The 17,807-nt window shown below is 40.0% G+C and overlaps 1 protein-coding gene across 2 annotated transcripts in view; it reads right to left on the reverse strand.

The window, feature by feature from the left end:
- The window catches only part of Pcca (propionyl-CoA carboxylase subunit alpha), a 356,906-nt gene that overhangs the window by 237,137 nt on the left and 101,962 nt on the right, over positions 1–17,807 (reverse strand). For both annotated transcript variants that reach the window (XM_026399302.2, XM_026399298.2), the window contains exon 7: positions 5,190–5,321. In XM_026399302.2, coding sequence (XP_026255087.1) covers positions 5,190–5,321 — 132 coding nt within the window. The remainder of the gene's footprint in view (positions 1–5,189; positions 5,322–17,807) is intronic.

Consider the following 17,807-nt stretch of genomic DNA (forward strand, 5'->3'; position numbering starts at 1 on the left):
ATTATCTATACTAAAATTAGCACAATGCAAACTATTGTGAACATAGTTACTAAAACCACAAGAAATTTATTCGAATCAAGAAACCTCAATTTGAAGTCAGGGGTGTGGCTCAGTAGCAAAGCACATGCCTGCTATGCACAGGGCCCTGGGCTTGGTCCCCAGTCACAGTTCCAGATCCTAAATTTGGCATCTGCATTCTCCTCCGATGCCCGCTGCTGCTGCCCCACTGGAAGTCTCCCCAACACAAGGTGAGATGAGCCTCACAGTTGGTAGAGCTCTGACCTCCTTTTCAAGAACCCTGAGAATGAGAAACGATTGGGTTATCTGACCAGATTTGAAAAAGTTTATTACTGGAGGAAAAAACTTTCCTTATTACTGACAAAATATCAACTTTCTTTTTGTTCAAAGTCATAAGTCAAAGTTCACATGGAGGAAGACAGGCGGGTCTATGAGTCCATCATCATGCCGGCTCCAGCAGACAGTGGGTTCAGAAGGTTTCGGGAGCCCATCACCCAAAGAGAAGGAAACTTACCTGAGAACCTTGAGAACTTTCCTGTCACGACCTGTTGTGTTCACTCAAGCCTGGGACTGGGAGAGAGGCCTCCAAATAGTAGGCCACTGAGGCATGGCAGATACTGGAAGGCGTGTAATTAGAGAGGGCCAACCCCTAGGTTGGCAGCCCAAGACTCAATATTCCACTGTGAGACTCTCGGGGTTTCTTAGGCCAAGTCTGAGCTCTCTTTGAATCAGCCTTCTGTCCCTCAACACATTCAATTTTTCACTCAAACCCACGTTCGCATCTTCTTACACGGTACCATTTCACTAAGCGTATTTCAGAATCACAGCTGACTGTTTTGGAAACTTTTAGTATGAATGGGTTGTGTAAGAGAGCCATAAGGTAAAAAAGGAAGCAAAATCTCAGACATCCAGTGTGGTGCATTTTTTCATTCATATAAGGAAGCTTCCAAAAGGAATTCATATTCCAAAATTATTTTTCTACAAAATTTATGGAGAAGACAAAGTTCATACAGAAGCAGAAAAGACAAATGAACGTGTGAAAAGCTGAAAACTCTCTTGAACCTGATAGTCTTCATCCTGCTTTTTCTCTTCCTCTATGGCAATCCCCATTTCTCTGCCCTGTGCTTTCTTTCTCTGAGCTGCTCCCCTTTCCTTCTTCCTGGTCACAAACCCCCAAAACAACACTATCTCTTGAAATGAAGCCACTGCCAGGGCAAGCCCCTAGGACTGAATGAAAGCACCCAGGCTTCTCCATGAACTGAGTACTGGCAAAGACTTTCAAAACCTACCAGAACATTCAGGGTCTCCTGATTTATATCATTAGTTCACACTGCTAGTAAGAATCTCAGATAGAAAATACTGGATGAGAAGGGAGAAAAACCAGAGAAGCTTAGGAAACATGGTGAATGTTGGACAAGGCCTCTTGGAGACCTCTTGGTAACTCCAGTCTAGATGCGCCAGCAAGGAAGGAACAGGCTCCTCCAAATTTGCAGGACAGTTCTTCACCACATGTCACCAGCACTCAGGAATAGCCCTGGAAGCAGCTGTGACTCCAGCTCCCTCCTCACCACCTACAAGGAGCCTCAAGCCAGAAATAGAACATTTATAAATGAGCAAAAATTGACTGGGAAGATCCAAATAGTCAGCTTTTCAACTCCATCTTGTATATTTTCCAAGAGCTTAAACACAAAAGTCAAATAAGACCCAGAAAAGGCTGGAGGCTTTACAAATAAAACTAAATGCTCCCACTCCAGAAATGAAACATCAATTTTTAAATAAAGACCTGCAGATCTTGTAAACAGAATGATAAAGGGAAAATCATTGTTCTGCAACATGCAAAGAGAATTAAGGGGAAAAACTATAGCAGGCAATATCCCAACAGCAACCCAAGTATCCATTTCCCCTTTTGCCCTCCCACTGACAAGAGGAATTTTCACTAATTATTAATAGGAAATGTGTAATTTTCATCAATTCAGGTGATACAAGATTTACCTTAATTCCTGCCATGATTACGAAAGCACTCCCTCACAGTCAACAAACTACTGGTTCATGGTTATCAAGAGTATCCCTCACATTTCCCGTGTCCCTACCTACAACTGTCACCTTTGGACCTTTAATCAATAGACAGTCCCCTTTTCCAACGAGACACAATACCCACTAACTTCATAAGAAAAAGTCTACTGTGCAAACAGAAGTGCAGATTGAATGCCCTCCTGGCCACCCCTCCTTGACCCCCCCCCCCAGGGACTCCATATTCACTATCAAATCAGAATTTATCTGAACTGCGTCATCAGTACACTTGGGACTAAATTAAGCCCAAATTGAAAATCTAAAAAGGCCTGATTCAATATCAGAAAAAAAAAAATCAAAAATATAATGGCAGAAGCATACAGACTGACTAGATCAAGACTCATAACAACTAATCCAAATCCCTACCCGAATCTGCCCAAATCTAAAATGAGATGGCAAAGCTGGACTAATGCCCAACAACTGAAGGCCTGAGAAAGCAAAGATTCATCATAGTCTGCTCACGGTCTCCCAAGGCTGCGATCAGGGAGTGAACAAGCTGCATTCTCACTGAAGGCTCAAGAGGGGACAAATCTGCTGCCAACCTCATTCAGGTTGGACGGTAACATTTGTCTCCTTGTGACTGTATGACTGAGGGCCTCAGCTTTTTTGCTGGCTCTTAGATAATAACAATCAACTTCTGTTATAGTTTGTATCTGGAACATCCTCCCAAGGCTCACGTGTTGAAGGCTTGGTCCCCAGCCTTCATTGGGAGTGCTACTGGGAGGTTGTACAGCCTTTAAGAGTTAGGGCCTAGTTGGAGGAAGTAGACCACTGAGGGTGAGTCCCTGTAGGACCCTCTGCTCTCTGTCCCTCTCTGCTTTGGAGCTGCCACAGGTGAGCATATTATGCCCCCTGCCATAATGTTCTGCCTCATCACAGGCCCAGAAACAAGTGACCATGGAGAGAAAACTCTGAAACCATGAATCAGCTATTTAAAAGATTTGAATGATTAGTTACTCGGTAGTTCCTGAAGACTTGCATAGGAACCAGCGTGGATTTCAGAAAGATCACTAAAGCTGAGATGTTGAGAATTCACTGGATTGGAACCACAATGGAGACCAGTTAGAAAGCTGATGAAGTAATCCAGATTAGATGATGGCAACTGAACTTGGTGTTCGCTTGGCAAGAGAAAGAAGTGAACGGATTAGAAAGCTACTAAAGTGAGTTTTCTGCAGTGGTATTGATAAAGAATGATTCCAAGTTTTCCAAGTTTCTAGTTTGAGAAAAAAGCATAAAAAATGCCACCACTTTCTTAGGTAAAAAAGAATGAAGGATAAGAAGTTTAGAATAGGCATCAGCAAAATTTGGGGACTATATGGTCTCTGTCATAACTACCCAGCCCTACCACTGTAGCAGAGAAGAAACCATAAATGATATGTAAAGAAACAAGCATAACTGTGGTCCAGTAAAACTTTAATGAAAACAAGCAAGCATAGGGCTCTAGCAATAATCCTTGGTTTAAAGATAAAGATGATGAGTTCAGTTTTTGACTTGTAACTTTCAAGGTGCCTCAAGGACATTGAGTATTGACAGCTGCTTAAGAAGACATTAGATATGAATTCTGAAGCTCAGAAGATATATCTGGAGTATTTGTTTGATTGTTTATTTATTTGAAATTTGGCAGAAAAGATGGTAAATGAAGTCATGAAATACAACACAAGAAAATATTCTCCTGAGAATCCGAAAGAAAACCAACAAGTAGGAGTGAAAACAAGAGGGAGGATTTGCAAAAGAACTATGAAGGAGCACCCAAGCAAGTCAAAAACACTCACTTAAAAACCAGAACTGAATAATGTGGCAGCAGAAGTTATGTCAAGAAGGAAAGATGACCAGGAGATGCAAATGCTCAGAAGAGATTTAGATAAGGTCAGGATTAAAATTATGTGTTGTACTGAGCAAAAGGGAGGGAGTGCTGGGAGCCTTGGCAAGAGAACCCAGTGGCAGTGAGCAGGGAAGCCAGACTGCAGCAGAAGGAAGACAACTGAAAGGTGTGGTCAGGAAAGCTGTAAGGCAGGTCTAACAGGAAGGGCATCCTGCTTTAGGAATGGAGAACCATCTGTGCCTTTCCTGTGTGTTCTGTTCATCGCCACAACTTTCTCGTGCAGCCAAGTGATCAACTGCTGCAGACTGAGCATTTCTAACACTAATGGAAATACAATGGAAAAAAAAAAGATGAGTGTTAAGATAGAAAACAGAAGAACTAATCTGTAAAAACTAGCTTGTAAAGGCTGAGACGGTGAGTCTGGGGTGCGGGAGGAGCCAACTCTATACAAGCTGCAGAAGCCCTCCTCCTTATGAAGAGAGAGAAGGTATGACGTGAATGAAAAAAGACTAAGGTAACTACAGGTGTCCCTAAGTACCACAGAGGACTGTTCCACGCTCTCCCCACCACAATGCCAGGATCTGAGGATGCTCAGGTCCCTTCTGTGCCGTGGAGTGGTGCTGGCATGTTGCTGAGCATATCCCTCCCTACACTCTACTTCAGCCTCCTGCCCTGTGATACATGCATGACCTGCACAACAGAAAACTGTCCAGCAGGAAATGCCAAACACAACAAAAGAAACAGGGAGATTAAGAGTTTTGCAGATTAACTCAGATCACAAGATGGAAAGTTTCTCTTCTCACCAGAAAAAATAAATGACTTTTCCTGGGATGGGGGGATTCACACATCCAGTTTCTGCATTTCCCCCTTGGCAGCTTTCAGCTGCAAGTCATGTGCAGAATGTTTGGGAATCTAGTCACCCAGGGCTCTACCACTGCCTCACCCAGGGCTCTACCACTGCCTCACCAGGGTTATAATTTATATTGGTAAAGACAACATCACAATGTTCAAAACTTACATGAAATCCATAGATCTGACAGCACCATTTTCAATCACCAAGTTTTTCTCTCATGAAAGGCTAAGTCAATACTGATTCATTAAATACAATGCTTAAGGCACTTCTCTTTACACTGAAAATAATCCAAGTGTAAACAACACTGATTTTTTTTATCTCATGTATATCCAAAAAAAATGATAATTACATTTCATCCTAGAACTGTCACAAAATGTTTGGTTGGAAGACAGGTACTATAAAGATAACAGAAATACAGTTTCTCACCTTTACTACCCCATCAAAGCCAGGGATTGTGTTAACCTTTGCTTTCTTGGCTAATAATTTGCTTTCAATCTTGTCACCCATGGCTTGAATAGCATGTGTGTCAGGTCCAATGAAAATAACATCTTCTGCTGCCTGCGGAGAAAAACAAGTTGAAATTTATAACAAAAACATTACATAGCACGATAAGGAATCATAATTTTATTTTTAAAAACCATACATGTTTGCATAATTACATAATAACTATAATTATTATATTTATATATCAAACTGAAAAGTAAACCTCTGCGCCAACACATTAAAATATATAATGCTGTATTGCTTACAGTACATGTGTACATAGACATATTGAACAAATTCAGGTCACAGAAGATCTGAAAATAATGCAGCAACTTGACAGCAACAGTATTCTTTAGAAAAGCAACCTCTATGACAATATATTTTTATACAATACCCTGCACCCAATCAAAACAGTAAGTTCACCTTTAAATTGCCTTGTGAATCTTTGTATCCTCAATACCCTGCAGCCCAGAACTTCATACAAAACACCCACACATACTGAATGCCAACTCTGTGCCAGGTTTTGAGCTACATGTCAGGGGATAACATGGATAAAGACTACAGGATATTAGCAAATCCAAGGAAACATGAATAACCCAGAAATAAGGAGCAGAATTGTTTTACAACCTGTGACTACAAAAGGTGAGTCAGGAATACAGTGGGAACTCAACAAGAGAGTTATGGTTTCCAATACATAAATAAATAAGTGAATTGCTCTGTATAAGTTATAACAGCTCTCTGACAACAGGTCTAGCTTTGTGTGTTTATGTCATAATAAGCAAAATGGTAGTGGTGAAAATAGTAAGTGGGGACACAATGGAATACAATATAGTTAGAGGCAAGGCAGATGTTGTCTGACATAAAGGATGACGTCATTAAGCAAAGAAAGTTAAATATAAAAAAGGAAAAAGCTGATGTGCATTCTGGGCATCCCCAGGGCAGGATGCCTAACTACTGGTTCTTCTAGGACCCATGGTCAGGGTTGGGGTGACCATAAGTCACACTGCTTGTATATCATGTTACGTCACCTGCTCTACCTGTTGGGGTGGCTGCTTGTGAAGATCCTGGCAAGGGAAAGGAGCGCCATTCTCCTGGTAACCAGAGCCCTCACAGCTTGCTGCTTGGACAGGCCTCCCAGCCACAGTGGCGGAAGAGAAGTAAACCCACCCAAAGCAGGAGGTAGAAACAGAACAGGGAATCAACAAAAAGAATATGTGAGAAGATACATATTCGGGAGAAGAGATGATGACTTCAACTCTGCACATGTTGAGCTGAGAGGCCCAGGGGACAGTCTAGTAACCCTGTTTGGAAGGCCAATAAGGCAAGTCCAGGCTGAGATATGGATCATAAAAGGTTACCGAGTATAGGAGGAAGTTAAAAATGGCAACTGAACTCATTCAGAACAAATGTGTCGAAAAGCCACTGCCTCTACTGTATATTTCCCTGCTGCCCAGATGGGGAAAGGGAAATATTAGATTCTGAGTCTGTTTCTTTGGGTGACCAGCAGTCTTCCATGCTTGATTGAAGGATTAAATAAAATAACGCAAGGGAGGAAAAACACCTCTTCACTCTACCCTTCCAAGTTTATGGCTGAGTCATCCACTACTAGTGACAGATTAACAGAACAGAAGCACATGGGTTTATGTACTGTAAGTTTTACCTGACCCACAAGCCCTCATAAGAAAATGAAGACCCAAAGAGAGAGTTAAACTTGAGCATTTCTTATACAGACTTGATAAAGTGTGGTCAGTCATGGGAAATGACAGGGCAATCGCAGTAAACTGGGGAACCTCTCAAGGCCTGCTCACTTACTCGGGCATGCTCTGTGTCCCTCCACCCTTTCCTCCAGGACCAGGAAAGGCCTTACAACCTGTTTAAGGATACATCAAATAGTAGGGGATAGGAAAGGCAGCAGAATACAACAGTCACTAATATGGCATTATGTAAAAATGTGAATGTGTAACCGATGTGATTCGCAATTTGTATTTGGGATAAAAATGGGAGTTCATAACTCACTTGAATCAAATGTATGAAACATGATATGTCATGAGCTTTGTAATGTTTTGAACAACCAATAAAAAAAAAAAAGAGATACATCAAAAATAATCCCTAGGTTTATCGTCTGCTTGACAGGAGAATGATGGAAAAGGGTTCTGCTTTTGGTATTTTCTCAAACTCCTTCAGCTCTCAATATTCAATATGCCTAAAGGCCATATTTTGGGGTAACTGCCTGAGGCCCATCAGTTATAAAGTGAAGCACCAAGCTGTATACCACAACTACTAGGTGTTTGTTTTTTCTGGAACAGAATTTTTTTGTTGTTCTTTTTAGATAAACATGGCAGTAGAGTGTATTTCGATATATTATACATACATGGATATGACTGATTCTAATCAAGATCCCAGTCTTGTGGTTGTACAGGATATGGAGCTTCACTGACAACTATTAGGTTTTCTCTACTACCCAGAAGTCCCGACAGACAGCGAACATTAGAATAAGACAGTTGGGTCCGCAGAACTCCAATATAGAAACCCAATTATCTACAATCATTAGTATTCCAAATGGCAAATTTGGGGTAAGAAACTTCTTTAGCCACAAAAGATGCTCATAAAGTACCTCTCCATGAAATGTTTGAATCTAGTTTTAGCAGAATCTATTGTCATAAAAAAAAAATCTTATACAAAATCATAAAAATATAAAACACATGAAAAGTGGAGCTGTTGTACCTGAGAAGAGTTGGCAGACTCAGCACTCCCTGCAAACCAGGTCTCCATCTTTATAAGCCATCCATTATGGACCAGGGCAGTAATCATACTCATTTCTCTTTATCCCAAACCTGCCACTCACTAAATGCTATGGAAGGCAAGAGGGGACAATCATGCTTCCACACCAATTGTCTTTCCATATTCTCATTTTACCTGCTAAGACAGAAAAACTTCATTATAAACGCTGTTTTAAAAACCACTATGCCAGGCAGATGTAATCAAGCAATCAGAATACCCACACAGATGGAAGAGACAATGTAAATGAGAACATCCAAAATACATTATGATTATAGAGTAAAACTTCTGATTAACAGGAGCCTGACGACCTGGACCACTGATTAACCAGATTTGTCTCGTGTATTCTAATTTGAGGAAAATTGCTCACCCCAAAATGCAAAATTGTCCAGAAAAATGCTCACATCAAGTATTTAGTAACTATTCTTTGTCCCATCCAACACAAAGGAAAAATAGACACTAGTGTGGTGGGTGACTGTTCAAACAAAGGTTCCAAAGAACTAGCTCCTTCTTATCCATGTATGGAGGACTCCCGAGGTTGGCCCTCACATGCAATTCAAGCAAAATAAGAAAGCAACATCCTAGTATCCCAACTTCCATAATTCTGTGACCAAAAAAGGAAGAATGAGATCATGATGCAGCATGCCTCAGAAGTTAATACAATACACATTCTGTTAAAACATACCTGTTAAAAACCTGTGAATAGGGCTGGGGATATAGCTCAATTGGTAGAGTGCTTGCCTCACACCCACAAAGCCTTTGAGTTCAATCCCCTGCACCACCAAATGAAAAAAAAAAAAAAAAAAAAACCTGTGAATATACACACTTTATCTTCCAGCACTGTCAATTTAAAGGACTAGAAGAAATGATCAATCAATCCATAGAAATGACCATGCCTAGCACCCCAACTGTGGTCTCCAAATACCACTCAAAGAAACTAACATGAAAAAGAGAAACAAACAAACCAAGGCATCTTGAAACAATAAAGCTGTTTTAGAATAAAAGGAAATAATTACTATAAGAGTCAAAGTCGTGGGGACATTCATAGAGAGAAGTTGGAGGTGAAGATTGAGAGGAATGGGCTGGGGTGTAGCCCAGTGGTAAAGCACTTGACAAGCATGCATGAGGCCCTGGGTTCCATCCCCAGCACTGCAAAGAAAACAAAGAAAGAAAGAGACTGGGATGGGTCACATGGGCAGGCCTTCTGGGATCAGATCAACTGTTTACATCTGGATGACAACTGGATGCTTACTTATTTGCCCTATAATACGTCATAAGATCAGGCGTTCCGACCTACTAGTGTTTGCCAAGAAAGAAACTGCCCCATGCCATAAGGTTGCTGGAATCGCAGACAGCTGGGTCTGGACTTTCTAAGCACCCGAAACAGGTACCTCAGGCCACTTGTGCCAGGAACACAGTGACGGGCTCTACAGAGGGCCGCCCAAGCAGTGACAGAGGAGAAATGGATGAATGGGAGGCCTGGTCCTGCTTTCCTTTCCTTTCCTACCTCCAGTGGATTCGCTGGTGGGCAACCATGCTATACTGCATGAGTGCCACAAGCTGTATTTCATTATGCCTTTGGTAACAGCATATAACACTGTGCTGTAAATGTGGCAGACACAACCTGCAAACAGATTTCTTATTAAATGTAAATAGTTTTTGTTTCCAACAAGGCAACTACTGGTCCTTCAATGTAATATTACTTAACCTTTGGGTGCTTTCTTTAAAAAACTGAAAAACAAGTGAACAATTCATTTTAACACCAGTAAGGAATTTTAGGCACATTAACACCTGAGCTCCTAAGAGTTACTGTGTAAGAAAGGGCAGGCTTGTCCTCCAGCTTAGGAAATGCATGCTGAAATCTATGTTGGTCTTTCTTTTTTTGTAATGGACCTTTATTTTATTTATTTATATGCGGTGCTAAGGGTCAAACCCAGTGCCTCACACATGCCAGGCAAGCGCTATACCACTGAGCCACAACCCCAGCCCTCTATGTTGGTTTTTAACGTAAACTCAGTGTACTTTAAAAATAATCATGGTGGGGGGAGAACATTTAAACAGAGAAGGGAGGCACATTCCTACTGCAATATTTATGGTCGTGAAAAAAATACCAGTCCGGTGGGTAAGGAAAAGCTCCGCCACCACTACTACAGAGTATCCTAGAAGGCCTGAGCCCTGCACTGAGATAACGCAGGTTGGAGAAGGCCAGAGTGTGAATCCCAGTTGATCCTCCCCAACACTGAATGGCAGCACCCTCTAAGAGCAGAGCAACCTGAAGCAGGGTGCCCTCAACCAGCACAAAACCTATCTTCTTCCACTGTTGGTCAACTCATGATAAACTAAGAACCCAATTTATATCCTAGGGATGTAGCTCATTGGCACAGAATTCGCCTTGATCCCCAGAACCATGAAAAAAAAAATTGTGATTCACTGGGATAAGAACATACAGCTGGTGCTCAGTACGCCTATAATTTCAGTGGCTCGAGAGGCTGAGGCAGGAAGATCACCAGTTCAAAGCCAGCCTCAGCAAAAGTGAGGTGCTAAGCAACTCAGTGAAACCCTGTCTCTAAATAAAATACAAAATAGGGCTGAGAATGTGGCTCAGTGATCAAGTGTCCCTGAGTTCAGTCCCCAGTCCCCCCCACTGTCCCCCCAAAAAGGATAAGAACATACAGGAAGCTGATGGTTGTGAGACACAGGTAGCAAAAGAGGGCAAAGCGTCTATAGTAAGCTTCTAGATAAAATATAAATCAATACAGTGTTTTAAGTTGTTTAGCATGCTAAGTACAAGTTCAACTGAAATCTGGTACACTGTGTATTCTGCGACTTGGTTTAACCAAAGGAACCTGTGTCTTTGCTTCAATATTGCTAGGATCTGGATTTCATTTGGTCTGGTATATATTCTGTATTAAATGTCTACTTGGCACGATGCATTCAGGCTGCAATATTACTTCCAGATGACGACTATGTACAGTGTTTAGTTAAGGACAGAAAATAGTAGGAACTTTCTCAACTTTATTGGCAGAAGTCAGGTTTTCTAGTTAGGTAAATTTTAAGGAATATAGTTAAATCTAAAACCTTGTTTTTCACACATAGGTGGGAAGTGAGCATAAGGGCATAGGACACTTTCTAATATTTGGCAATGGAATAACTTCCATTTCTATTTTTCAGCTAATATTAACTCAAAAAAATGTTGAATTTCTCTTATGAAATGTTTTGAAGTTTCCAAACTACTTGAGAAATGGCAAACAAGAAGTTCTTGGTACTTGTTACTTTAATAAAACCATCTAAGGCTGAAGTGTAGCTCAATGATAGACCACTGGCCCAACATGCCAGAGGCTCTGGGTTCTAGCCCATGCAACACAAAAAAAGAAAACCCATTTAAACAAAGTGTAAAACTCTGGATATTTTTATACTTTTTAGGTAAACTTTAAACTTTTTGGAAAAATATTTTTTAAAAATTCATATTAGTATGTTTCATATTAATTTTGGAAATGTTCAATTCTTAGAAGACTCAAATTTCAGTCTGTTGATGTTTGCCATTTCTTTTATGCATATCTGATTTTCTCCTTTTTACTTCCCTATAATCGGCACTGATATCTACTTCCCTAGTCTCACTGATTGTAAAGAAGAAAGAGGACTGGACATTTATGCTTCAACATTCTATGTTCTTTGTGCAGATCAGGATACTAAAAAGAGAGGAGCTAACGTAAACCTGAGTGGACCCTTAACCTTTCTTCTCCTAGGGACAGTAAATGCAATAACATTTCCAGCTGAAAGACTGGTTCCAAGTCCTTAATGTTTAAGAATGCAAATGAAGCATTCTGTCTTCTCCGTGCCTGGAGGTGTTCCATGTGAGAAAGCATTAAGAGGTTTCTAGGATTAGTTCCATATATCTCCTTTATCATGTAAAATGCTAGCTAGACTGTTGCACTAGCAAGAATTAAAGAAAAGCAATAGAGAAGATACCCAGAGAAAACTCACTAACTTGTTTAGCAGCGACACTGAGAAAATGGGAGTTAACAAAAACACCAGTCTTTGGAATGATTTTTGTCTCCCTCTTTTAAAGAGATAATATTAGAACATTATGAAAAATGCATTGCAAAAAGTTTGTAATCAGTTAAATAACACTAAAGTTCCTTAAATGAAATCACTAAATATCATTCTGTTATCTAGCATTTTCAGAAAGTTACATTTATGTTTGCTTTATAATCACAATAATTTTTTAATTAAAAATACAAATTTGACAGTTTTTCTTTTAGATGTGGCTTTTAAGAGGATGAGGGAAGATGGCTTCATGCCAAGTTTGGCAGGTATTGGTAAGAACCTCCTTATACAAAATGATCTTAGGAATCACTTGTTTTTTGAAGTTGTAATTTCTTCCTTTTATACCTCTTATATAATCCTCTCATTTTATATCCCTACAGTTTGGATATTAAAAATAAGCTGTTTTCATAGCTCCCTGATTCAATTCTTTTTGTTGCTTCAAGAATACTGAAATTAACTTTTACTTTTTGGTTACAAAATAATGTCTTTCTAGTTTAATTTTGCAAAATATATTGCACTAACTATGAATTTATATGAGCAATTTTATAGTTAAAGCAGAGAAAAATGGGGGTCTGATAGCAATTCAAACAGCATGAAGATGTAGATGTCTGGCTTCTCACTGTCTGTTAACAGACAGAGCTGCCTGCACTTAAGAATGGGAAGCTTGATGGCTCAGTGGTAGAGCTGCTCACCTGGCATGTGTGAGGTTCAATCCTCAACACTGCATATAAATAAATTTAAAAGAAGACCTAATGACAACTAAAAAAAAAAAATTCTTTAAAGAATGGGAAGCTGGGATGCTAGGGACAGGCAAGAGACCTTTTATTTAGTTAGGATCACATATCAAATTGAATTTTACAACTTAGGATATTCTCTGAATCATGTGGGGTTGTAGCTCAATGGCAGAGTGCTTGTCTAACATGTGTGAGGCCTTGGGTTTGATCCCCAGCACAAAAAAAAAAAAAGAAAGAAAGAAAGAAAGAAAGTTGAATTGTGTGGTTCTTCTATTTCTTTTACATTTACTACAGTCAATGTCCCTCCCTATTTTCTGCACTGTGTCTCCTTTCTTTGAATCAAGGTCAGCTTGGTTTTCGATTGACGTATATTTGCAATTAAAGGTAAGGTGAGATTTTACATGCCATGTATTTCTAGAATATAGCGGGTGGGAAATAAGGACTGGAGCGAGTGCTCTGCCTACATGTGGGACTTCCCATTCTGTCAGCACACTTAAGTTGCTGGGCTCTGGTATGGCCTACATTATGAAGCTTATTTCAAAAACTGAACAGAACACTAAAATAGGAGATGGCATGATTTCTATCTAACTGCCTTGAGTGAATGCTTACTAGTTCCTCACTCTTCTCTAAATCCTGTCACTTTTATACCTTTTTGTAGTCACTTTCAATGACACAAGAAAGTCGAAGTGGCATAAAGACATAGTGGAATGATAAAAATTAAGATTAATCTGTGGATGGGAATCATTGTTTTTAAGATAAAGGAAGTTTTGAAAAAGGAATATAATACTGCTAATAACAACCACAATACTCATTTACTAAGCATTACTTACAAGGAATTACATTAGGGCTTTACTCTAAAAACCATTTTCTATAGATTAATATTTCAGACATCAGAGTCTAGTTTGTTTACACAGCTGTAAAATCTTCAATTTATTCTAGAATTATATCTTACTTCTGCATGACATTTCATACCTATAAAAAAGTATATTTTATATCATTTCTTCCTCAAAAATAGGGGGAGGTCTAAGAAACCAGTAAAACATAAATGATATTTCGACTTAACATGTCAGTAAAATGAGGATCTGTGAGATGACGTAAACTGCCCATGTCACCAGACTGGTAAAACAGCATCGAAAAACTATGACTCAAACCGCTGTAACTCTGCCACTTTCTCCACCATCTCACCTGCCTGGAGACAGGTTCAGGTGGCCAGTGCTTAGGTAACAAGTCAAAGACCACAGGTTGATTTCTGGGAAGCAACCACACATCAGGTTGATTGGTGACTGTCTGATTGGTGACCCTTCTCACTCAGAAAGGGCTGTTTTGGACAGACCTGGGTTTTGCACAGAGTTTATAGTCTAGAAAAGCAAACAATACGCACACCCAACAATAAAAATCACACAGGGGGAGAGGTCAGCCAATGCACCAACAGAGGTAAAAATCAGATATAGTGAAGGAGTCCAAGAGGGGAATTAAAGAAGGCACTAGTACAAAGGGCAGCCTTTAGGGGGTAGGGGTGGGGAGACCAGGAGAGACTGAAAAGGGGCAGGGGAAACAAGTTAGACATGCAGGAAAGCAGCTCTCTTGCTGTATTTAAAATGTTCTTTGATCATTAGAGAATGATGACAAGGCCACACTCAGCTGGTGCTCATCCACAAGAGTCTCTTCCCTTTTCCTTGAGTCCTGTTACAACCAGACCCCAGTTTTATACTACTTCGGCGTCTGTTGAGTGCTGGAAGTCATCATGCACGCATTCAGCAAATGGCTGCCAAGTACCTGCTAGTTTCAGGTCTGTGTGGGCCAAGTTTGGGGATTCCCTGACAGAGAATTAATAAAGTAACCAGGAAGACAAAGTAGAACAAGCAATAAAATCACAATAAAGCACCCCGGGGGGAGGTGCAGAATACTTTGGGGAGCTAGTAGTGGTAACTGGAATAACAGGGGGATGCAAACTTTGTGAGCAAACTTAACAGAGGTTACTGCAAAATACACACACACACACACACACACACACACACACACTGTTACAATTCAACATGGTCAGATGACCTAAGACTTCCATCCTTCTCAAAAATTCCAAGCAGTGCCATCCTACATCCTAACCTTCTAGTTAAATAAGACTTGAGAATGTAATCGTGTCCCTTCATTTAAGTCAAGCCTTGTGAGTGATGTGGGTAAAGCTAGCACCATATCAACTAACAGGAAGCATAAACATTAATCTTAGCAAAAGTCTTAAAATGTTTTGCCGCCCTTTGGGTGCATGTCTTGACCACCTCTCACCCAGCCTTCTGAAGGCTGATACCACGTCCCCCACACCACCTCCCATACCACTAGACTTAAAATTCTTGGGCAGAGTTTTAAATTATACTCATGTGTAAAAGACAGTAATTAGAGGCAGTAGATTAATGGATAAGAGCAGGGACTGTGGCACCTCCTGAATTTCAGTTCTATCATATCCCACCTAGTTGGCCACAGATGAGTGACAACCACTCTGTGCCTCAATTTCTTTATCTGTGAGCAATACATGAATCAACATGGGAAATAATTAGTACAGAAGTTACCTGAAGATTAGGACTTCAGTACTACTTAAGCATGAAGGAATTCAGGAGTCACAATTGTACACCTGTTGGCTGGTAAGGACTCCCCACCTTCCTGAGTATAGATTTTTTTCAGTATCTGGGAGCCTAAGGCCTGAGAGTGGTACTGCTGTTGCCTCTTCAGTCATGACTAAACCAGGCCCATTCTGAAGGAAAAAGGCTATGCCTTCCTCTACCCAAAACTCAGCTTGCCTACATCCTTGTGCTCACTATGTGGCTAAAGCAGAGGCAAGAGGCCTCCCCAAAAGACACTGTTCTCAGAAGAAGGAAAAAGGAATCAGAGTTAACATTAAAGGTGTCCACCATAATACACAACTATTTATCCTATCACAATGAGAAGAGGCACAGATGGTGCTGGAAAACAGACAGAAATCAAGCTTTCATGAACACCAGCTTGGAGAATGAAGGCTCATCAGACAATGGAAAGCCTCTGAGAAAGTCTGAAGGACTTAGGAAAGATCAGCTGGCCACAGGTGGCTCCATGGGAAGATGAAAATGAAGAGCTCACTGGACCAGGTGAGGCGGGTAAAGAACAAATTCATAAGGAATATAACCGCAGGGGGAATGGAGTAGAGAGAAGAGGTGAGGAACTAGGCAGTGGTGCAAAAGGCATTCTGCGGTTGAGAATGCTTTGCTTTCAAATGCTCCATTTGGACAGTGCATTTACTGCACCTGACAAGGCTCGACTCTGTTTTTGTAATGCTATTAATTACATATAGACCTGAAAAGTCCTGTTGGATCTGGGGCTTCTATGGTCCACACCAGAAGTTGAATACAGGGACTATAAGAAATCAGCATAATACATGAACAGTCACAAGGATGAAAGCATGAGCAGGGGGCGGCATGCCACTCAGCCCGCCCCTTACCAACCGGACAACAGTGCTTCATCACAGGATGCACATGGTCTGTGGACTTTCTAACTACTGTAAGAGGAGCCTAGAGTCTAGTTAAGACCTGCCGAGAAATCCAGGTCCACACGTCACAAAATGACAATTCACACAAAACCCACTCTTTCTTCCTCTCTGTTAACCAATAACAAAGCCTTCAGGACAATCAGGCCTTTCCAACATGGCTGTTCTGGTGAGCGCAGAGTTTCAAATTAACAACATGTACATTGCTCTCTAGCTTTGTGGTGAAAAGACAGTACAGAAATTATCTTAGGCTGTAAAGATAAAAATTTATGGATTTAAAATAAAAATGATAAAGAATTACAAAACAATAAAAAATTATAATCATTGCTGGCACAACTAAATGGCCAAAATATATCTGTAAATAATTGCTTTAAGCATACCATTTATAAATTTATAAATAAAAATAGAAAAACTTTCTTTAAAATAATTTAAATCTCTATTGCAAAGACTCTGAATGATGTCCTAGGTCACTCTGAGACCACATACAATATATTAGCCTCACTTTGTGATCAGCCTCATGAAAATGAATGGGCTAACAATAGCACTGCCTCTGCCTGAAAACCCAGTGCTTCCTACATTTCATTTCGCTTTAGAGAAGTCCTTTTTCCCAAGTTAATCTCAACCTGTGAAGTCAGAATTCTGATTCTTTCTTACAGTGCTCTATCTCTTTCTCTAATTTTTTTAATCAAAGAAAACAACATCTAATCCACAAACTCAAAAATTAACAAACAGATATGAATTTATTAAACATCCACAGAATAGGTTTTTGTTTTGTTTTGTTTTTTTGGTACCAGGAATTGAACTCAGGGGCACTCAACCACTGAGCCACATTTCCAGCCCTATGTTATATTTTATTTAGAGACAGGGTCTCACTGAGTTGCTTAGTACCTTGATTTTGCTGAGGCTGGCTTTGAATTTGCAATCCTCCTACCTCAGCCTCCTGAGCCACTGGGATTACAGGAGGTGTTTTTAAACTTGTTTCTACACCAACTTTGCAATCATCAGCTTCCAAATCTTACATTAGAAGAGCTATATTTAGATTAGGGGAGTGAAATCCTTGCCTCTAAAGTATAATTCAAATACTTTGGGAAAACCAGAAATTTTAGAAATATAACCTAATACTAATGTCCACATAACCTACTAGATTTTACATGTTTTATCATGTGATTTTCAATTATCTCAGAAAATTTTAAGTTCTGAAAATAATTCCTCAAAACACTTCTGAGTTCACTTTCTCCATTCTCAACTGGCATGTACTAAAGAGAATGAAAATCTAATATTATTAAATATAATTATTTGGCTATGTTCATTTAAACTACAGAACACATTCTCAGGTTTCCTCCACACTAACTATTTTGTATTTTCCATTTCACTGCATACTCCCCATCTGACAGCAGAAATAGCTGTACCATGTTTTTTTTTTTAAATTCACATAGTCTTATGGTTTTATATGAGCTATCTCCCAAAAGCTTCTGTGTTAATGAAGAAATGTTT

Source organism: Urocitellus parryii, chromosome 2 (genome assembly GCF_045843805.1).
Source record: "Urocitellus parryii isolate mUroPar1 chromosome 2, mUroPar1.hap1, whole genome shotgun sequence".
Taxonomy (NCBI): domain Eukaryota; kingdom Metazoa; phylum Chordata; class Mammalia; order Rodentia; family Sciuridae; genus Urocitellus; species Urocitellus parryii.